The sequence below is a fragment of the Aquarana catesbeiana genome, linkage group LG01, assembly GCF_042186555.1.
Source record: "Aquarana catesbeiana isolate 2022-GZ linkage group LG01, ASM4218655v1, whole genome shotgun sequence".
Classification (NCBI taxonomy): domain Eukaryota; kingdom Metazoa; phylum Chordata; class Amphibia; order Anura; family Ranidae; genus Aquarana; species Aquarana catesbeiana.
The window spans coordinates 544,059,635-544,082,778 of NC_133324.1; the positions used below are offsets into that span (position 1 = coordinate 544,059,635).

Genomic DNA, 23,144 nt, shown 5'->3' on the forward strand with positions numbered 1-23,144 from the left:
GCCGACATATAGCTATGACGGCTCGCGCAGAGGAGCCAACCTGCCGCAGTACAACTGCGGCGGTTGGTCGGGAAGCGGTTAAACCGTGCACGTTTTAGGAGGTATTTACTATACCTACAGGTAAGCCTTATTATAGGCTTAACCGTAGGTATAAATTAAAAATGCTTTACTACCACTTTTAATACATAATGACCAGCTGTAAACCATAATATTCTTTCGTGTTTTCTTCTCAAGCAATTCCTATTATTTAATGTTTATTACTTGGTAAACACATGATAGCAACTGAGCATAATTTATTGTTCTGTATCAGCAGTTTACATCAACTTTCAAACCACAGTGCTGATAATTCTGAGCTGAGTTATTCAATGTAGTGTCTTATCTAAGACCACCAGACTACAGAGCTTTCAGCTGTACTTGTGTAATTTTTCCCTACTTCCTTCTTTATATAATAGCAGTGATAATCCTAGAAATTAGTGTAATTTTCCAATGAACTCTTAAAACTGGCCCTTTATTAATAAAAATAAATGTCACCGTTGTATATACAGTATCTCACAGAAGTGAGTACAACGCCTCACATTTTTGTAAATATTTTATTCTATCTTTTCATGTGACAACACTGAAGAAATGACAGTTTGCTACAATGTAAAGTAGTGAGTGTACAGATTGTATAAGAGCGTACATTTGCTGTCCCCTCAAAATAACTCAACACACAGCCATTAATGTCTAAACCGCTGGCAACAAAAGTGAGTACACCCCTAAGTGAAAATGTCCAAAGTGTCAATATTTTGTGTGGCCACCATTATTTTTCAGCACTGCCTTTAACCCTTTCGGGCATAGAGTTCATCAGAGCTTCACAGGTTGCCACTGGAGTCCTCTTCCACTCCTCCATAACGACATCATGGAGCTTGTGAATGCTAGAGACCTTGCGCTCATCCACCTTCCATTTGAGGATGCCCCACAGATACTCAGTAGGATTTAGGTCTAGAGACATGCTTGGCCAGTCCATCACCTTTTACCCTTGGCTTCTTCAGCAAGGCAGTGGTCGTCTTGGAGGTGTGTTTGGGGTTGTTATGTTGGAATACTGCCCTGCGGCCCAGTCTCCGAAGGGAGGGGATCATGCTCTGCTTCAGTATGTCACAGTACATGTTGGCATTCATGGTTCCCTCAATGAACTGTAGCTCTCCAGTGCCGGCAGTGATCTCGATAATGCCAAATTTAACATACCTGTTCCCCATTCGCACCTGAGACCTTGTAATACTAACGAGTCACATGATGCTGGGGAGGGAAAATGGCTAATTAGGCTCAATTTGGACATTTGCACTTAGGGGTGTACTCACTTTTGTTGCCAGCGGTTTAGACATTAATGGCTGTGTGTTGAGTTATTTTGAGGGGACAGCAAATTTACACTGTTATACAAGCTGTACACTCACTACTATACATTGTAGCAAAGTGTCATTTCTTCAGTGTTGTCACATGAAAAGATATAATATTTACAAAAATGTGAGGGGTGTACTCACTTTTGTTACTGTATGTTAACAGTGATTTGTCTTAATATATATCTCTGTACTGCTCACTCTTTGGCCACTCGCCACCGAACTGCTGCTTATTGTTCATTTTACTAAGACCCCTTTCACACTGAGGCACTACAGTGCTAAAAATAGCCCCTGTAAAGAGCCTCTCCTGTCTCTCCAGTGTGAAAGTGCTTTCACACTGGAGCGGTGCGCTTGCAGGACGTTAAAAAAACTCCTGCAAGCAGCATCTTTGGAGCGGTGAAGGAGTGGTGTATACATATATATTATAATTTACTGTGGAGATGCGACCCCATGTCACAGGTGCATATGAGCAGTGTATGCCTGATTTTGGTAGGCTTGCTAATTGTACACCTGTGGACTGGGTTCATAATCATCCCAGGAATAGAGGTCAGTGCTCATCCTTGGAGACAGCTCCGTCCGGCAGATAGAAGTTCTGGCCTAGGAGTCACAAAGGTTCTAAGTATCAGGTCTGGGGAAGACAGACCAAGGCCTGAGCAGGTGTGCTGCAATTTTAGCCAGGAAGGCTGAATGCAGTTTGTTCTGAAGCAGGACTGTAATGCTGAATACCCCTGCAAGGGAATCTGCTGTTTATTTTTTAACTTTCTTTTTCTTTTGAATAAAAATGGGCTGCCATGCCCTTGAAAATGCAGTCGGGACTGACACGATTTCTTCAACTTGCATTCACCACTAGAGCTTAATCGCCCCGGAACATCACTCTATAGTTTAAAAAATATTTTTTTTCTCAAAATGGGCAAAAAATTAAAAATGCCTGTAAACGAGGCTAAATGTGAGTTAGAGTTTAGCCGCCGCGTTTAGAAGCATTTGGCGCTTGAAATGCCTGTAAGCTTTTTTTTTTTTTTTTTTTTTTTTTTTTTTTTTTTCCAAGCACAATTGGATTTGCATGTGATTGTTTGCAGCTCTTTCACTGCACCACCCTGCATAAGGAAAGAACCTTTTCTGCCTCCGACACCCCCCCCCCCCCAGTACCGTGGCCCCCTTTACTCTGCCCTCCTAACCACCCAAAACCCTCCTGAACCCTCTACACCATGCCCTCCTGAACCCCCCAGTATTGTGCTTTCCTGAACCCCTGTCCTTTGCCCTGCTATAACCTCTGACCTGCTCACCCCTGTCCTCTGCCCTACTGATCTATGCACTGCTCTTCATACTGCTGACCTCTGTAAACTTCTCTTCATCCTATTGTCCTTTGTACACTGCCCTACTTCCTACTTATACTAGCCAGAAATCAGAGCGGGCTTGAAACGAGTCAAAAAAATCAGCCTGCAGTACCAGATGGTCTGCTTTCAGGACTCTGGCATCAGACTTTTGGGGGTGACCATTACTCCCCACACATGAAAAAAAATTGTGAATGCAGAGTTACTCACTGAAGCTAAATTTTAAGGTAGGCTTTAAGGTAGTTTTATATTTCTACAGTGACATTAAAGTGGTTGTAAACCCTCCTATTTCAACTTCAGCTCATTATAATCTGCATAGAACAGGCAGCTCATCGCTGTCTGTGAAATGTCACTTGCTATAACAGTTTCCTCACAATCCGTCCTGCAATCTTTAATGATGTCGCTGGCGCATGCCCAGTCCGTAGCGTATTTAACAGTATGCTATGTGTGCCGTTTCACTATCCACAGCATGTCAGCTTATTTCCTTTCACTCTGAACGGCACAGGAAAGGAAACCTCGCGATACTGTGCTCTTCTCTTCGCCTTCCTGGATAGAGGCTTGGTTTACACGCGACCGCGCATGCGCAAGATTAACACAGGGAAGTAAAGGAAGGGTGGAAATGACGTCCACACAAGAGCCAGCAATCAATAGTAAAGATGGCGTGGCCAATTCCCAGAAGATAAAACTTAGAGGAAAAAAAGGTATTTCCAAACCTCGTTTTAGTGACATTTTATAGACTTCTATATACATTGCTGCATTATAATTTTTTTTAAAAAAAGGGAAAAAATCTGGGGTTTACTTCCTCTTTTTAAGTTTTATAAGATTTTTCTCAGTTTACTTTATGACGTCTTTACTTTTTATTGGGGGCTTGCTAGTTCACCTGGTGAACTTTGATCTCTTCCATGTTGTCCAGGTAGATCTCTACCTCCCAAAGGTTGCCTACCCCTGGGCTAGACAATGGCACCTTGACTGCCATTAGGTATTGGGATGAAATCTTTAGACCCATTGTAAGACCCTACGCTGGTGCAGTGGATACTGGATGCACGACAATGCCCAGCCTCGTGGCAAGAGTATGCAGCCAGTTCCTGGAGGATGAAGGAATTAATACCATTGAATGGCCCTATGGTTGCCTAACATAAATTTGCGCAATTCTAGGAAAAATGAGTCACAATTTTTTTGCTTACAATAAAGATCACGATCCTCATGATTCTCGTGGCGTAACATCTTTTACATTATACAAGAAAATTGGGCTAACTTTACTGTTTTTAGTTCTTTTTGTAAAAAAAAAAAATGCATTTGAAAGATTGAAAGACAGCTGTGCAAATACAGTGGGACATAAAATATGACAACAACCACTATTTTTAGTCTCTAGGGTCTCTGTTAAAAAAAAAAAAAAAAATAAATATAAATATATATATATATATATATATATATATATATATATATATATATATATATATATACATATACACACAATGTTTATAATTAGCTCAGCTGCTGAGGAATGTTGTGCAACTTGACTCCCAGGTTGTGTGGTTTTTTTTTTTTTTTTATTTTTTTTTGTGACAGATCTGCTGTTCATACTGATTATGAACAGTGATCTCTCTCCCTCTCTCCCTCCTCCATGTAGTCCCATCCCCCCACAGTTAGTTAGAAACTCTCCCTAGGACACACTTTTAACCCCTTGATCGCCCCCTAGTGATAACCCCTTCCAATGACATTTATGCAGTAATCAGTGGCTATTTTGAGCCCTGATCGCTGTATTATAGCGCAAAAAATAAAAACCGCAGAGGTGATAAAATACCACCAAAATTAAGCTTTATTTGTAGGGAAGATAGAACATTTGTTTGGGTACAGTGTTGCACATCCGCGCAATTGTCAGTGAAAGCGACGCAGTGATGTATTGCACAAAATGGCTTGGTCATTTTTTCAACTTTCCATCTTTTAAAACTTCTGCCTTTGTTTTAACTTTGGATAGTAACGTTTTTTTTTTTTTTCTGCCAGCAAATACCTTATACAGCCCACTTCCTGTTTCTTGTCTGGTCATTAGCCTAGGCTTATGACCTCATGCACAGATCTCTCTCTAACTCTCTCCTGAGCGTTTGCCAGGAAGATGGGGGGGGGGGGTTCATAAGAGGGCCAATGAAGGCTGCAGAGCTGGAGGTGTGCATCTGTGAAAATCCATGAAGTGAACAGGCAGCAGCTTCAGCGGCCTCCAGTTAAAATGGCTGCAGCCAGACTTTGTGGAGAGAGATTTCTGCAGCATATTTGGCAAGTACAGAATCACGGTGTATATATAAAATAATATGCAAAGTGGTTGGACTGAAGCTTCAGAATGGCAATTTATTACAAATTGTGTGAGCAGACTGCAGTTCTTCTTTAAGATCGAGGGGGGAAGAATCGCAATCTCGATTCTTAACGATTAATCGTGTAACTGGACCACCTCTGGGACATTGTTTCTGTCCACCTGACGCTACCAGGTTGCACCTTATTCTATTCAGGAGCTCAGTGATGCCCTGGTCCAGATCTTGGAGGAAATACCCCAGGACACCATCCGTCGTCTCATTAGGAGCATGCCCCGACGTTGTCAAGCATGTGGGGGCCATACAAACTACGGAGTGCCATTTTGAGTTGCTGCAATGAAATTTCAGCAAAATGGACGAGCCTGCTGCATATTTATTTTCTTTCTTTTTCTTTTTCTTTTCTGGTACTTATCAGACTCAGATCAAATTTTTGATTTAAAGTAAAAGTAAAAATATATAAAGACCTAAAATGCTGTTTTGCAGATTTTCTGAAAGGACTGTAATATAATAGTATGCATGACCAACTCCCTTGTCATAGGCGGGTAGCTGGATTCAAGCTACCTGTGCCTGCTGTCACTTACTTACACTGGACGTATAGGAATTCATTTTTCCTTTTGAAAATTTTAATTCTTCGTTTGATTTTCGAAGGCCTCATGTACACTGCTGCTGGTAAACGGACGTTCAGAGGCAGTTGGCTGCTTTTTTCAGCTGCCCCTGAACTCATCCAATGTTATCTTATGTGTACATGTACACAGGTTCGCTTAATGTCATTTTTAGGCAGTTGAGTTTTTAGAGGCCTTTTTTGGAAAGCAAAAAAATGAGTTCAGACGCTGAGTTTTTAAAAGCATTTCAAGCGCTAAACTCTTATAAACGCAGTAACTCGCGTTTTAACCACATTTCGTTTACAGGCGTTTTTTTCATTTTTGGCTATTTTGAAAAACAAAAAGTTGTTTTTCTTTTTCAAATGTGGCAAAACGGACGTTAACAGACAAGTTAAATTGTTCAGGAGAGGTTGTAAAAACGTCCCGTGTACATTAAGCCTTATAATTGAATAGGGTTAAATTGATGCTTGTTTTCTATCACAGTGATGGGAACATTTTGAAGGAGCAGAATGGAAAACTCTAATCAATCAAAACATTTTCGGACAGTGTATGTGCTTTTTGTACATTCATTTTAAAATGAAATGTTAAAAGCAAGTGACATTTTCTAACTACATTTGTCCATTCATCGAATGTATAAATGATTTTCATATAAAAATTTGTACGAATATTCTCATACAAAAATTAATACATGTGTGCCTAGCTTACATTTTAGTAGTTGTTTGTTTTTTTTTGTTTTTTTTTTTAATTGCTTGTCATGATGGGGTTAAAAAAATTAGCCCTTTACAGTACAAAAAACAGCAGATAATCACTACTACAATGGGTTAATTTATACAGTAAAAATGTGTGTGTGGTATGTATATGCTATCTATCCACTCAGATGGTGTGTGTGATATATATATATATATATATATATATATATATATATATATTTATTTATTTATTTTCAACTGGGAGTCAGGTATGAAGCTACATGAAGGATGGGCTTGTTGGGGTGTTTTTTGTTTTTTTTTTTTTTTTTTGTTTTTTACCAGTACCCACCCAAGAAAATGTTTGCCCAGGGCCCAATCAAAATTAAAGACGGCCCTGGGCGTGATCAGTCACATGGCAGTTTTAAACAATGGGTGGCTTCCTTTCATGCCATCCATTGTGTTGCTAGCTGTGATTAGTCACAGTGATCACATGGTACAGACAGAGCCAATCGCAGCCCATCTGTACCATGTGATTAGTTATGGCCAATCACAGCTATTCAAAACAAACTGAATCCGTTTCATTCAGTAAAATGCTTGCATATAGCAATGAATTTCACTGCTATAAGCCATCATAATGTCCCTATAGGTATAATAACAAGGTGCAAAATAACCTTCTGCGTTTCTAGAATCACTTACTTCCTTCTGCCCAGAACTACATGTCCCATAAGGGCATTGCTCCTCACACATTCCCATCCACAAGTTCTCCGGCACTTACTGACATGTATGGACGGTGTACTGAGCTGTATTTGTGCTGCACTGTATTTCCTGATATATAAACAAATAATGCATTCTTTATGCAGGCCAACTAATCGGCTGACCAACTAATCATTTATGAAAATAGCTGACTGATATTTTCATCGATTATAATTATGTTGATTTAGTTGTAAGAGCTTTTCTTTACACTTGCTTAAAATGTTTTTTTTTGTACAGTATATACGATTTTATCTCTTTAAATTGTTGTGCCTTACAGTATTATATACTATGAATAAGTTATTTGGCTTTCTAGTAAAGTGTGCATAGTATTGGCTGTTTAAGTTATGATGTATAGAAAATGCTTTAATTTACTGAGCATTCATAAATGGAGCCTAAAATGTTTGAGGAGAAATATTTTCATTTAATTTGGATTTTTTTATTTTTTATTTGTGCAGGTACTTTGTGTGTGATAATTTCATTTCCATTTCTCTTCAACCCGTGCATTGGTTGCACAGAAAATACTCCACAGTGGGCTGGCTTGCTATACTTTACCCCATTCATAATAATTTTTCAGTTCGGTTGGGCAGCTACACAGATCTCTCATCTCTCACTCATTCCAGACCTGGCTAAGAACGAACATGACAAAGTGGAGCTTACAGCATTCCGGTACCTTTTTACTTTTTTCTGTATTCGGTAGTCCTATATTTTTGATTAGCTTTCCAGAGACCTGCTCTACATGTTGGCCCCCGTTTACACCGGTGCGTGACAATTTGAAACCTATTGCCGGCAATGGAATCCTTCAAATCAGTGCGACTATGACTTTGCTGTGCCACACAGATTTGAAATAAAAGGTTCCTGCACTATTTTTTCCGATTTTTCAGGTGCGACTTGCATAGACATCTGTGCATGACGTGGCACAGATGGTCAGCCAAGTAGCATCTGAAATTGCGCTGACCTGCTACTTTGAAATTGTGCTACTTCAAGTGAAGTAGCATGATTTCAAAGTAGCACTGATGTGAACCAGGTCTAAAAGCTGTTGTATAAAATAGTGTTAATCAAACTTGCAATGATTGAAGACTAATATGGTCCAACACTTGCACAAGGAATAAGAAAAAGGGTGGCTTTTTGCTTTAAAAAAAAGTGTGCGTGTCTCTAAACTGTGTTTGCTTCTTACTTATTGGTAATGAAATGTGAAAAATGTTTCCTTTTAGATTATGTGACAATGTAAGACCTACTAAAACTGAAATTTTAGTTTAAAACAAAAACCCATCCCTGTCCTCTTCCTGCTGCAGAATAGGGATGAGCTTCGAGTTCGAGTCGAACTCATGTTCGACTCGAACATTGGCTGTTCGCAAGTTCGCCGAACAGCGAACAATTTGGGGTGTTCGCGGCAAATTCGAATGCCGCGGAACACCCTTTAAAAGTCTATGGGAGAAATCAAAAGTGCTAATTTTAAAGGCTAATATGCAAGTTATTGTCATAAAAAGTGTTTGGGGACCCAGGTCCTGCCCCAGGGGACATGGATCAATGCAAAAAAAAGTTTTAAAAACGGCCGTTTTTTCAGGAGCAGTGATTTTAATAATGCTTAAAGTCAAACAATAAAAGTGTAATATCCCTTTAAATTTCGTACCTGGGGGGTGTCTATAGTATGCCTGTAAAGGGGCACATGTTTCCTGTGTTTAGAACAGTCTGACAGCAAAATACTTTTGTACCCCCTTACCATTTCACACAGGGGGGGGGGGGCAGGTATCTGGGGGTCCCCTTGTTAAAGGGGGCTTCCAGATTCCGATAAGCCCCCCGCCCGCAGACCCCCACAACCACCGGCCAGGGTTGTGGGGATGAGGCCCTTGTCCTCATCAACATGGGGACAAGGTGTTTTGGGGGGCTACCCCAAAGCACCCTCCCAATGTTGAGGGCATGTGGCCTGGTACAGTTCAGGAGGGGGGGGGGCCGCACTCTCGTCCCCCCCTCTTTTCCTGCTGCCTGCCAGGTTGCGTGCTCGGATAAGGGTCTGGTATGGATTTTTGGGGGGACCCCACGCCTTTTTTTTTTTTTTTTTTTTTTTTTTTTTTTTTTGGCGCGGGGTTCCCCTTAAAATCCATACCAGACCTGAAGGGTCTGGTATGGAATTTAGGGGGACTCCCACGTCTTTTTTTTTTTTTTTTTTTTTTTAATTTTGGTTTGGGGTTCCCCTTTGGGGAATTCCCATGCCGTTTTTATCAATGAACTTCTATGTGTATTGTCGGCAATGCAATAGCCGCGGGTAGTTTTAAATGAGTTTTTTCCTTCAAAATGTAATTTTGCTGTCAGACTGTTCTAAACACAGGAAACATGCGCCCCTTTACAGGCATACTATAGACACCCCCCAGGTACGAAATTTAAAGGGATATTACACTTTTATTGTTTGACTTTAAGCATTATTAAAATCACTGCTCCTGAAAAAACGTCCGTTTTTAAAACTTTTTTTTGCATTGATCCATGTCCCCTGGGGCAGGACCCAGGTCCCCAAACACTTTTTATGACAATAACTTGCATATTAGCCTTTAAAATTAGCACTTTTGATTATTCATGTTCGTGTCCCATAGACTTTAACGGTGTTCGAACGAACTTTTTTCCTGTTCACATGTTCTGGTGCGAACCGAACAGGGGGGTGTTCGGCTCATCCCTACTGCAGAATATGTGGGGGTTAAAGTCATTGCAAAGCTTGTGTGTGTGATAGATTGATTATATATATAAAATCTATATCTCTATTTTCTCTATCTCTCTATCTTGTGCAAAGGTTTTGCACAGAGCGGCCCCGATCCTCATTTTCTGGAGTCCCACAGTGGTGCTCCTGGCTCTTCCTCTTCTTAAGTGCCCCCACGGAGAGCCGCTTTCCATGGGGCACTCGTGTGGGCCCTACCGAGTCCTGCTGCTGCGTCCATTGACATGGGCAGCAGGACTCTGCCCCACACCTGCGGCTCCCATGTCACTGGATTGAAAGCAGCGGGAGCCAAATCTATCTAGCTATTAATCTATCCAATGAGGACCCGAGACAGAGGCTGGAGCTGCTGTGCCCTGGAACAATCAGGCTCAGGTAAGAGAAAACTGTGAGGGGTTACAACCCTTTTTAATAGCTTCTGGTCTCCAGACTCTGTTGTAATGAGGATGATTTAATGGGGATGCACCCCCTTCTGCACTCTTCTCCATTGATCAATATTTTTTTACTGATTTACACGCTGGCCTGTAACAGGATCTGTGAGTGGGGGAAGAGTCCGATCAGTCACAAGATTCTCATCATGTTACAGGCAGTGTAATCGGGCAGTGTAATCAGTGATGGAAAGGAGAGAAATCAATATTACAATACATTCCAATGACTTGTATGTATAGTTATTTAGCTGTAGAAATTAGCTCCCTAGAACATAGTTACATAGTAGGTGAGGTTGAAAAAAGCCACAAGTCCATCAAGTCCAACCTATGTGTGTGATTATGTGTCAGTATTATATACAACATGCTTTAAACTGTAATTGGTTTGCTGTTTTTGCAGTTTCTTTCTAACTATTCTCTGAGGTAGAGGTCGACCGATATATCGGCCGATATTTGGTGTTTTTTACTTAATCGGCATCGGCCGATTGTGCTGATAAAAAAAAGCCGATATAGCTTCAGCGTGACTTGCAAAAGACTTCTGTAATAGAAGTCAATACAAGTTGCCTGAAAACTGTGAAGCAACTTCTCCCTCCTCTGGGCAGCCAGCCAAATCTGATAAAAACAACCTGAAGGATACAATGTTTACACTTATGAATGGACTAAACTCCCATGTGTAGAAGCTCTCAGTTTAACCATTTAAAGACTAAATCTTTTCTGACATTTGTTGCTTACAAGTAAAAATCCTGTATTTTCTGCTAGAAAATCACTTAGAACCCCCAAACATTATATATATTTTTTTTAGCAGAGACCCTAGGGAATAAAATAGCGGTTGTTGCAATATTTTATGTCACACGGTATTTGCACAGCGGTCTTTCAAATGCAATTTAAAAAAAAAAAATACTAAGCAGTAAAGTTAGCCCATTTTTTTCATCCAGAAGTTTTGAGTACCTGTTTTTGTGTATTTAATATTTAAGAGAGGTGTGTTTTTTTTTTTTTTTTTTTTAATCTAAATTCTACATACAAGTGAACTGATTGGAGGTTTGTTTTGTTTAATGTTTAAATGTAAAACATTTTCTGTATCACTGAAGGTTGCTTTCACACTGGAGTGGGCATGCGTTGACGGTAAAATGCTGCTAGTTTTAGCGGCTCTTTACCATCATTTTAGCAGCGCTATTCGGCTTCTAGCGGGGCACTTATAACCCAGCTAGCAGCCGAGGAAGGGGTTAAATGCGCCCCTGAAGCGCTGCTGCTGAAGCGCTTTGCAGGCGCTTCGGCAGCGGTGCGCATTCATTTCAATGGGCAGGAGTGGTGGTATACACCGCTCCAAAGATGCTGCTTGCAGGACTTTTTTTTTTTAACATCCTGCCAGCGCATCACCTCAGTGTGAAAGCACTCGGGATATCGCACTGAGACTGCAGGGGAGCCGTTTGACAGGCACTTTACAGGCGCTATTTTTAGCCCAAAAGCGCCTGAAAAAACGCCCCAGTGTGAAAGGGATCTAACTGTTAAATTTTATGAGATGAAGGTAAAAAAAAAGAAGAAAAAAAAAAAATCGGCCTAATATATCGGCCCAAAAAAATCGGCATCACATATCGGCCACCACGATTTCTAAATATCGGCATCGGCCAGAGAAAAACCCATATCGGTCGACCTCTACTCTGAGGTTTCCCTATGTTGTATTATCTGATGGACTGTTGTAACTCTGAGAGCTGTCAGAAGTGCAACACGGGTTAAAGTGGAACGTCGCCCATAACAACTTGATAAAAAAAAAAAAAAAATCTTCTTTAACATGGAACATACATAAGCTAAAAAAAAAATTAGTGTGTGCTGTGAATTGCCTCCAGCATTGCCCCTGCTCCTTTTTGCTGGAGGCTACCATTTTGCTGAAACCCAGAGCCCCGGCAGTAAATCGTAAAGTGGAACTAAACCCATCGATTTAACTGTTTCTAAAAAAACTGTTATAATCCTGGAATGCTGGGATGGCTGACTGTGACACTTGTTTTTGTACTTAACCAAACCATCAAATGGCTGGTGTCATATGTGCTGATCACATGTGCATCACCATGGCAGTTGCAGATCAAACAGAAGCAGCTTTCTTGGCTGTAAAGGCTAGGATTGAATTCCACTAAGGCTGTTTGCAGATCGGCCTCTACAAACTTGACTATGCCTAAGAATGGAGAGCAACTGAGCATGTGCAGAGCAGGGTGAAACAGTGTATTACTAGATTTTACACCGTATAGACACTTATTTTAATGTTTTACATAGCTACACCTGCCAAGGGGCCAGCCTGAAGTGATCTAGCAGAATCTAATTTTCTGACTAAAGTTCCACCTTAACTGTATACATTTCCTAATTGTGCATTAACCACTTCCTTTGCTGCCCATAGTCAAATGATGTCTGCAAGAAGAATCTCCCATCCTGGATGGGCATCATATGATGTCCTCGGCTTCCTGGCCGTCCGCCCGCCGGATCGTCTCAGGAACCGATGCGCGTGTAAACACACAGATCCAAGTCGTGTCAGGGGAGAGGAGACCAATCGTGTGTTCCCAGTACAGAGGTACACCGATCTGTCTCCTCCTCCCATTGTGAGTCCCCTCCCCCTACAGTTAGAATCACTCCCTAGGTAACAGTTAACCGCTTGATCTCCCCCTAGTGTTAACCTCTTCCCTGCCAGTGACATTTATACAGTAATCAGTGCATTTTTATAGCACTGATCACTGTATAAATGTGAATGGTCCCAAAATAGTGTCAAAAGTGTTCGATATGTAGGCCGCAATGTCAGTCATGATAAAAATTGCAGATCGCCGCCATTACTAGTAAAAAACTAATAATAAAAATGCCCTAATGTTTTGTATACGCTATAACTTTTAGCAAACCAATATACGCTTATTACGTGTTTTGTTTTTTTTTTTCCCCCAAAAAATATGTAGAATGCATATCGGCCTAAACAGAGGAAAAAAATCGTTTTGTGGCTTTTTTTTTTTTTTTTCTAAATTGGGATATTTATTATAGCAAAAAATATTATTGTTATTGTTATTATTATTGTTATTATTATTTTTTTTTTTCAAACTTTTCAGCCTCGGTTCACACTGGGACGACTTGTCAGGCGACCTAGGTCGCCTGACAAGTAGCGTCCCGTTCAGTACAATGGAACCGTTCTAATCGGAGCGACGCAAGTCGCTCCGACTTAGAAAAAGGTTCCTGTACGACTTTGGGGGCGACTTGGGGCGACTTGCATAGACTTCTATACAGAAGTCGTTTTGCAAGTCGCCCCGGCAGTCGTGTGCAGGTCGCCTCGGTGAGGCGACCTGCAAGTCGTGCCGCCTCTGGTGTGAACCGAGGCTCACTCTTTTGTTTATAGCTTGAGAAATAAAAACCACAGAGGTGATCAAATACCACCAAAAGAAAGCTCTATTTGTGGGGAAAACAAATTCATTCAAAGTGCGACAGCGCTGAAAATTGGCCTGGGCAGGAAGGGGGTGAAAATGCCCTGTATTGAAGTGGCTAAGGGGTACAGGATTAAATATTTAGGTACATTGGGTTATGTTGCTGCTTCAGGAGATGGAATGCTGGCAAAACAAAGCTGTAACAGCCCAGTATAACCTGTCCAATCCCTCATTCCCAACCTGCTCAGTTATTTTTGTTTGTGTCAGAGGAGAACATATGTTTTCACTCCTCCTGAGAGAAAAAATTAACTTTTAGCAAGTTTCTTCCATTGCTGCAGAGCCATAAGGGGGTCATTTTGCTCCTTTTCACATGGGCTGATCCTCTGCATTGCCAGGGAAGCCAAACTCAGACCCTACTGTTAGGCAGCAGGTCCGGCCTGTAATGTGTACTGGACTCTGATGAAGGCGTTTGGCTATGTTCTTATGTGCAATGTGTGTGGCAGCTGCAGTGTGTTCTACACGTCCAGTGCCTTGATGTCTTTTAGGATAACAGCTGGTGCGGAACTGTTGGGGCGCGCGGCGCTCAGTGGTGTGGCATGTCAGTCTGACACACGGCAACAACGATCTTGGTAAACAGCTTTGTCTGTCCAATCACGGCTGGTCACAGTGTAATCAAGAAAAGGCGTGTATCGGCTTTTCCTCGCTCGCGTCTGACTGACAGACGTGAGTAGCGGATAGCCGATCAGCGGCTCTCCTGACGGAGGGGGGGGGGGGGAGTTGTCTGCGCTGATTATGCCCACACTGGACCACCAGGGATGCCCACAATGGATGACCACCAAGGATAACAGTACCCATCAGTGCCACCCATCGGTGCAGCCTTTCAGCACCTGTTGAAGGAGAAAACGTACTTATTTTCAAAATTTTTGCTTTTTTTTTTTTTTATTTAGTAAGACAAAAAAAAACAAAAAAACGCAGATGTAATAAAATACCACCAAAAGAAAGCTCTGTGGGAACAAAATGATACAAATTTAGTTTGGGTACAGTGTAGCATGATCGCGCAATTGTCATTTACAAAGTGAAAGCTGAAAATTGGCTTGGAAAGAGGAGGGGGTTGTGTGAGTGTCTGCTATTGAAGTGGTTAAGAATAACTTTTGTAAACAAAACAAAAAAAATATATATTTTTTTTAAATTTAATTTTTATTTTTTTTGCAGGTAACAATGTGCATTCATTTTTTTATTAGGAGACTGCAGAGCATTATAATGTCAGGCTCCTGCTGACTTTGAGTACAGCTGTCTTCCCATACCTTCTGTAGTGTAGAGTAATGTGTGATCATACAGGTGTGTTTGTATACAATAGGATTATAGCAAAAGGACCAAATCCCACTTTTGCATTGCAATAATGCATGCATTATTTTGTTTTGTGTCCGTTGGTGTAACTTTAATTCTGAATGGCACCCAAACCTACCTGCCTTGCAGCGCACCACAACACATGGTAACGCATTACTGTGTGTTGCTGTCCACTGCACTTTCAAAAATGGTGCATGCACCTTTTTGCCAAGTTTTGGTGCATTGGGCAACCATTCAAATGGATAGGCTTTCTTAATGTAATGCACAACATAACTTGTGTGCATTAACACACCACAGAGAAGTAAAATGGGCCTTAAAGCTGAACTTTACCCATAACAACTTGATAAAAAAATAAACATGCATTCCACATTAATAATAATGCCACCAACATTTAGTGTGTGCTGTAAATCGCCTTCAGCATTGCTCCTATTTCTTCTCGCTGGAGGCTGCCATTTTGCGGAGCGCTGACCCCCCCCCTCCCCCTTTCAGAGCAGCCGATCAGCTCTCCTCTACCGCCTGTCAATGCGATTGGAGGTGTAGCCAATAAATGGCTCTTCCCGTTTACACTGTGATCAGCTGTAATTGGACACAGCTGATCACATGGTAAAGAGCCTACGTCAGATGCTCTTTCCTAGGATCGAAGATGTGATACGTCAGTCTGACACACCACCGATTGGCGCGCTGCGCGCCCCCATGGTGTACACAGCTGGACTATGACGTCCAGTTAGGATAACTTAACCACTTTGCGCATGTTTTGCTATGTGGCAGGGGGGGGGCAGAGAGTGATTAAATGACAGACAGAATATCAACCAAAAATACTGAAAAAACAAATGATATAAATGTTATAAATTGAGTTGCAGTTCAGTTAGTAAAATAAGTATTGATCCCCAAGCAAAACATGACTTGGTACTTGGTAAAGAAACCCTTGTTGGCAAGCACAGAAGTAAGACTTTTCTTGTAGATAGTGACCTGTTTTGCACACATCTTGGGGGATTTTGGTCCACTCTTCTTTACAGATTTTCTCTAAATCCTTAAGGTTTCTTGCCTGTCACTTGGCAACTTAGTTTCAGCTCCCTTCATAAATTTTCTATAGGATTAAAATCTGGAGACTGACTAGGCCGCTCCATGACCTTAATGTGGTTCCTCTTGAGCCACTCCTTTTGTTGCCTTTCCTTGCCTTTTGTTGCCTTGGTGGTATGTTTTGGGTCATTGTCATGTAGAAAGACCCATCCATAACCCATTTTCAGTGTTCTGGCTGAGGGAAGAAGGTTCTCGTCCAATATGTTACAATACATGGCCCCTCATTGCGGCAAAATTGGCCTATGCCTTTTTAGCAGAGAAACAGCCCCAAAGCTTTAATGTTTCCACCTCTGTGCTTGACTGTAGGGATGTGTTCTTAATAATAATAATAATAATAATAATATATAATGCTGATAATAGTCAGCATTTTCCCTAAATGTCTTTCAGGACAGCGCCTGGGAGAGTGGCTCCACCCACTAGGAAACAGGAAACGCCAACTCCACCAGATTTTAAAACGAGCCTTCTCCCCACAGCTCATCAGTTTTTGTTTCCTCCTGCAAGGGAACACCTAGTTGGGAGTCAGTGTCTCTTAGGTGCTGTCCTGAGAGGCCAGACTGCCTACCCCGCCATACCTTTTTTTTGCCTCCAGAGTCCGCCGCCTTTTTTTTTGGTGGCCGAGTAGACTTAGCAGGCTGGAAATGAGGTATCCGGCAAGGGGTGGCACCGGGGAACAGGCGCAGCGTCACTTCCGCTGGAAAGTGCGCAGGGGGAGAGGGAAGGAGTGGTCATGGTGCCTATGTTCCGTAGTAGCGCTGATGGACTCTGGAACCGACGCTCTAAGCCACAAACAACGCAGCACCACGATGGAAAACTCTGTGGCAGTGGCTAGTGGGACAGGCACGGGCACCAGCAAGACCAAGGTAAAAGTGTATGGGGGGGTCTGCCCTGTATACTGTGGTGTCTCTCTTTTCATTTCTTTTTTTTTTTCCCCCCCTGGTGGCTGGGGCCTGTCTGGGCACAGGAAGTTGGCTGTTGTACTACCTGTGGTTAGGAGGCAGGTTTGACTCACTGGGATGCTCTGGTGTTCGTTTTTTTTTTTTTTTTTTTTTGTTGTTTTTTTGGCAGGCTAAGAGCTCTGATCTAACGATCAAAAAGAGATGTCCCTCATGTAAAACAAAGTTACCTTAGGGTTGAAAGAAGACCGTGTCAAATTTGCATTGACTCCTTAGTTAAGTAAGAAGCTTCTTCTGCATGCAGCCTCAGTTAAGAAAGAGCTAGATGCTACTATCCAATCTTTTCGCTCTTCTCTTACAACACCATCCCTGAGTCAGCCAACTACCTCAGGATCCTCTCAGGGCTCAAAATTAATCCCAGCGGTGGAGGCTGAATCTGGTCCTCCTACCCAATGGGAGCATTCCCCCTCTCACTCCAGGGAAGGGGAAGGGCAGAAGATGCACCTTCAAGATACAAACTGTCCAAACAAGTAGACAGTCTGTTGAAAGCAGTCTATGCAACATTGGGTTTATGTGAAGAAAAGAGAGCATTATCGCTGCATGACTGAATGTACGCAGGGCTTAGTGAAACAAAAAGTTGCACTTTCCCCGTGTATTCAGTAATCTCTGAAGCACTCCAAAAAGTTCCTAAATTGGACGCAGCATTTTCCCAAGTTTCCAGATCAACCGACTTGACATTCGAAGACATGGGAATATTAAAAGATCCCATGGACAAAAGGATGGCTTGGCAATCCATCATGGGCAACTTCAAACAGGCTATGGCTACTACCTGCGTTTCTAGAAACATGGAGTTCTGGCTAAATCAGCTAAAAGCCCACATTATAGCAAATTCACCCAAGCAGGAGATATTTGATTCTTTTTCAACCCTAGCAGGAGCTGTGGCTTACATTTCTGACACATCTGCAGAATCAACAAGCATGTCAGAAAGACCAATCACAGCTGATCATCGCGTAAACCAGGAAGTGCCAGTAAACTGCATTCCTCAGTTCGCACTGACAGGGAGAGCCGATCAGCGGCTCTCCCTGTCGGGGGGGGGGGGGGGGGAAGGGAGGGAGTCTGTGCTGATAGTCAGCACAGCCCCCATCAAATGTACCCATAAGCTGCCAATCGGTGCCCAGTCAGTGCCCCATCATAACCCCCTGCCAGTGCCCAATAAAGTGCCAATCAGTACCTGCCCAATCAGTGCTGCCAATCAGTGCCATCTATTAGTGTCCAATGCCACCTGTCAGTGCCACTTATCAGTGCCCATAAATTCTACATATCAGTGACACCCCATTGGTGCCGCCTCATCAATGCCCATCGGTGCAGGAGAAAACAAAATTTTATAACAGAAACAAACTTTTTTTTTTTTTTTTTTTTTTTAAATGTTGGTCTTTTTTTAGTTTAGCAAAAAATAAAAACTGCAGAGGTGATCAAATACCACCAAAAGAAAGCTCTATTTGTGGGAAGAAAATGATAAAAATTTAGTTTGGATACAGTGTTGTATGACCGCGCAATTGTCATTCAAAATGCAACAGCACTAAAAGCTCAAAATTGTCCTGGGCGGGAAGGGGCGAAAGTGCCTGGTATTGAAGTGGTTAACCACTTCCGGACCGCCGCACGCTGTTGTACGTCTAAATTTTGCCAGTGGATATCGTTGTTATGGCAGCAGCCAGCTGCCATAACCCCGGTATCCCTGTTTTCGTGCGGTGGCCGGCTTTCTGATAAAAGTGGTCCCTGCGGCGGATTTGCCACGAGATCACTTTTATCGGTGGAGGGAGAGGGGCCCCCCCCTCCCGCCGCGATCCGTAGCCGTTGGTAGCGGCGGAGGCGATCGCGTCCTACTCCATGCTGTGCCTGGAGACGAGTGAGGCTAAGATGGCGCCCACTCGTCTCCATGACACTGCTGGGCGGAAGCGACGTCAAAACGTCACTTCCACCTACGACTCTTAAAGGCATATTTTTTTCAATGTCATTTTTTTTAAATGACTTTTTTATTTATTTATTTATTTATTTTTTTAATTGCATTTTAGTGTAAATATGAGATCTGAGGTCTTTTTGACCCCAGATCTCATATTTAAGAGGTCCTGTCATGCTTTTTTCTATTACAAGGGATGTTTACATTCCTTGTAATAGGAATAAAAGTGACACAATTATTATTTTAATTTTTTTTTTTTTTTTTTTTTAAACCGTGTGAAAATAATGTAAAATAAATAATAATAAATAATTTTTTTTTTTTTTTTTTTTTTTTAAACCCCCCCCGTCTCGACGAGCTTGCGCGCAGAAGCGAACGCATATGCGAGTAGCGCCCGCATATGAAAACTGTGGTAAAACCACACATGTGAGATATTGCTGCGACCGGTAGAGCGAGAGCAATTCTAGCTCTAGACCTCCTCTGTAACGCAAAACATGCAACCTGTAGAATTTTTTAAAAGTCGCCTATGGAGATTTTTGAGGGTAAAAGTTTGACGCCATTCCACGAGCGGGCACAATTTTGAAGAGTGACATGTTGGGTATCAATTTACTTGGCGTAACATTATTTCACAATATAAAAAAAATTGGGCTAACTTTTTACTGTTGTCTTATTTTTTTTTTTTTTTTTTTATTCAAAAAAAGTGATTTTTTTTCCAAAAAAAGTGCGCTTATAAGACCGCTGCGCAAATACAGTGCAAAAAAAAGTATTGCACCTTCTCTAAGGTGTTAGAAAAAAAACATATATATAATGTTTGGGGGTTCTAAGTAATTTTCTAGCAAAAAAAAAAAAACTGTTTTAAACATGTAAACACCTAAAATCCAAAACGAGGCTGGTCCTTAAGTGGTTAAAGAAAGAGTGTGTGTATGTGTGTGTATATATATATATATATATATATATATATATATATATATATATATATATATATATATATATATATATATATATATATATATATATATATATATATATATATATATATATATATATATATATATAATAGCTAGCTGAAACTTCAAGTTGCCAAGAAACCTTAAAGATTAAGAGAAGATCTGTAAAGAAAAGACCAAAATTTCTCCTGAGATGTCTGCAAACCTGGTCACTATCTACAAGAAATGTCTTGCATCTGTGCTTGCCAACAAGGGTTTCCCCACCAAGTACTAAGTCCTGTTTTTGCTTTGGAAGAAATACTTATTTTACTCAACTGCAACCTAATTTATAGCATTTGTTTTATGTGTTTGGTTTTTTTCTAGATATTTGGTTTGATATTCTGTCTCGATCATTCAAAATACACCTATGATAAAAATTGTAGACCCTTAATTTAAGTGGGAAAACTTACAACTTACAATCGTATCTCAGGGCAACTTGGTGCTAGGAACCCCAAATGTGGTGGGCAAACCCAGTGGAACTGGTACCACAACATACCCAAAGCTGGAGTTCCTAGCACTAAGTGGCCCCTAGATATGGGGCCCCAAAATCGGTTCGGAAAATGTCATTCTCTGCTGCACAAATGTGCTTGACATTTTCCGAAACCCCAGCTTTGGATATTTTATGGTGCTAGTTCCACTGGGTTTGCACACCAAATTTGGGGTTCCTAGCACTAAGTGGCCCCGAGATACGTGGCCCCAAAGTCGGGCAACTATGTCCATCTGCAGCAATGTCATTTCGGGACCCTTTGGATTCAGAGACCCCAAATTTTGTCTGCAGCTAGGGGGCATCTAGGAACCCTTAACTACCGAGTTTGAAGTTCGGGGGACCTATGGCTGCAAATGGGCACCGTGAGGCTGCAAATGGGCATTGTTGACCCTCTTTTCCACTTACAGTAGCTGTGCATTTCTCACCCTCATCTTATACTCGGGTCAATAAGTTATTTTCCCTTTTTTTTTTTTTTTTTTTTTTTTTTTTTTTTTTGTGGTAAATTAGGGCCTCGACTTATACTCGAGTATATACGGTAATTATTTTCCCCACTGTAGCTATACCTGCAAAAGGGGCCAGCCTGAAGTGATTTAGCAGGACTTAATTTTCTGACTAAGTTCCACTTTAATGTCAATACTATCATAACTGATTACTTATCCAACTTCTTAGTGAGGTCAGATTGTATAAGCGGTGAAGTGTGCAGCAACCCCTTTAGCAACTCAACAGGTAGATTTCCCTTTTGATGCTAATAGGGCTTTTCATCAAACGGGAAACCCAAACCCTAGGAGAGGAAGGTAAAAGAGGTGGAGCGTGAAATTGAGATAAGGCTGAAGGTGACAAAGACAGAGCAAGGAGAGAAAAGGGATCGAGCTAATCTTTCTGGTAGAATCAAAGGTTGTTTGAAAGGCGTTTGTAGTCAAATTTCAGAAACCCCCACTTTAGAATTGTCTTCCCATTCACACAGCATACAAAAAAAAATGAAAACTTTTTTTTTTTTATGCTCATGGCACTTTGCAAGCATTGCTGGACAGCCCCAGTGTCTCTGTGCCCAGACAGACTGGGGACTCTTGTTGGGATAGCCAAGTATATCTCAACCAGGGTGCCATCTGCATTCCTCTGGGGTGCTGCAAGCACAGGACCCAGTTGGCCCCGGATCACTATCATTCGTTGCCAAGATTCTGCTGGGAGACTTGCCAGCACCATAACAACCAATGACATTCTAGGGTCAGAATACACTGCGTCATTCCTTAGTATAATAAATGATTGCCTTCTTGCCCACTTTATAGCAACACCTGACTCTCATTCAGGGCAGGTGTCATGCAGTACCACTCCCAGCGTTGAGGAGAAAAAGGATATCCACCTCCTCTGGACCTCCACCTTCTGCCCTGTGCTGTTTTTCTGGAGCCTAAAGATAGGGCTGTAATGTTATTGGAATGACATGTGGTGATGGGGGACTTGTGTTTAAAGCCCTCTGTAGTATAGGGGCAACTCTAATGTTGGGGGAGGCTCATGTATAAGGGGCACTTTGATTTAATTGGGGGACCTATGACTTAAGTGGGGGCTTTTGATGTTAGGGAGCCTTCTGATATGAAGTTCATTTAATCTTATCAAGGCAGTGGTGTACATCGACCCAGGCTTAGGTCTCCCAGTAACATTTATGTTTTTTACACTTCAGACTGGGATGCCTCAAGATTTTGCATGCTTTTGAAGGGTTGCGCTAATTAAAAAAAAAAAAAAAAAATTGAAAATAAAAAAAAAGCTTGAGAAATGCTGGGATAGTGTTCAGATCTAGTTGACAACTGAACATGAAGAGTTGCCAGCACATTCCAGACAGGATAATTATATTAAACATTACTCCACAAGCCCTTTCAAAAACAGTATAAAGCAGGTTGAGCTTTGTAGGATTTTTAATCAAGTAAGGTGCTCTCAAATTGCACTTTTTACTTTTACGGCTACACTAACTTCAAAACATGTTTATTGGTCTCTGAACGCCAGTCAAAGCCCCTGTCACTAAATGTCCCTGGCACCACTAAAGCTACATGGGGTATCATTTTTTAAACCAAGCCATAGCAAAAGCAAGGTGTAAACGGGACTGTAAGCTAACCCTTTATTTAGTGACAGGGGCTGTGACTAGCATTCAGAGAGCTTTAACAAAGCCTGTTCGAAGCCTTGTTTTGAAGCAAGTGTAAATTAGCGGTTAATGTGTTTTGAAGCCAAAGCAAGTGTAAATGAGCCCTTACTGGGTTGAAATGTTTGTTTTTCACAAGCAGATCACACAGATTTCACTTTTTGGTATCATTGCCAGGTAAGGACCCACTGTTTCTGCGATCACAAGATCTAGACGCAGCACCCTCAAATTTCTCTGTAAAATCTTATATTTTTCCATTGTGAATTCTACATGTCCCTTCATCTTTCTCTCCTTCGTAATTGCCCCTGGTCCATGGCATATGCAATTCTGATATTATTTTTTGTGGGGGGGGGGGGGGGGAGATACTCTTTATTCTTGGGTTTCAATAATCCCCCATATTCTCTCATGGATAATAAAGAGACGTGCTGCTCCAGGTAAGATGGACCAGCCTTATAGACTCCACACATGTTCTTTCCTCCACAATGCATACAATCCAAGAGGAAATGGCTGTACACCACAGAAAGTCCTTGCACCATTTATTGTATAATCCCCAAAATCAAGTGACACAAAAGTACACAAACAGGCTGCTGCTATTTGACGCGTTTCACACATTGTGCTTCATCATAACCAATGTTTAAGCATAATGTTTGTGTAAAACGCGACAACTAGCAGCAGCCTGTTTGTGTACTTTTGTGTCACTTGATTT

The 23,144-nt window shown here is 41.5% G+C and overlaps 1 protein-coding gene across 4 annotated transcripts in view; it reads left to right on the forward strand.

Moving 5' to 3' along the window:
* Positions 1-23,144, forward strand: part of MFSD12 (major facilitator superfamily domain containing 12) — a 262,723-nt gene that overhangs the window by 11,531 nt on the left and 228,048 nt on the right. For all 4 annotated transcript variants that reach the window (XM_073595179.1, XM_073595186.1, XM_073595175.1 and 1 more), the window contains exon 2: positions 7,507-7,717. In XM_073595179.1, the coding sequence (XP_073451280.1) occupies positions 7,507-7,717 (211 nt within the window). The remainder of the gene's footprint in view (positions 1-7,506; positions 7,718-23,144) is intronic.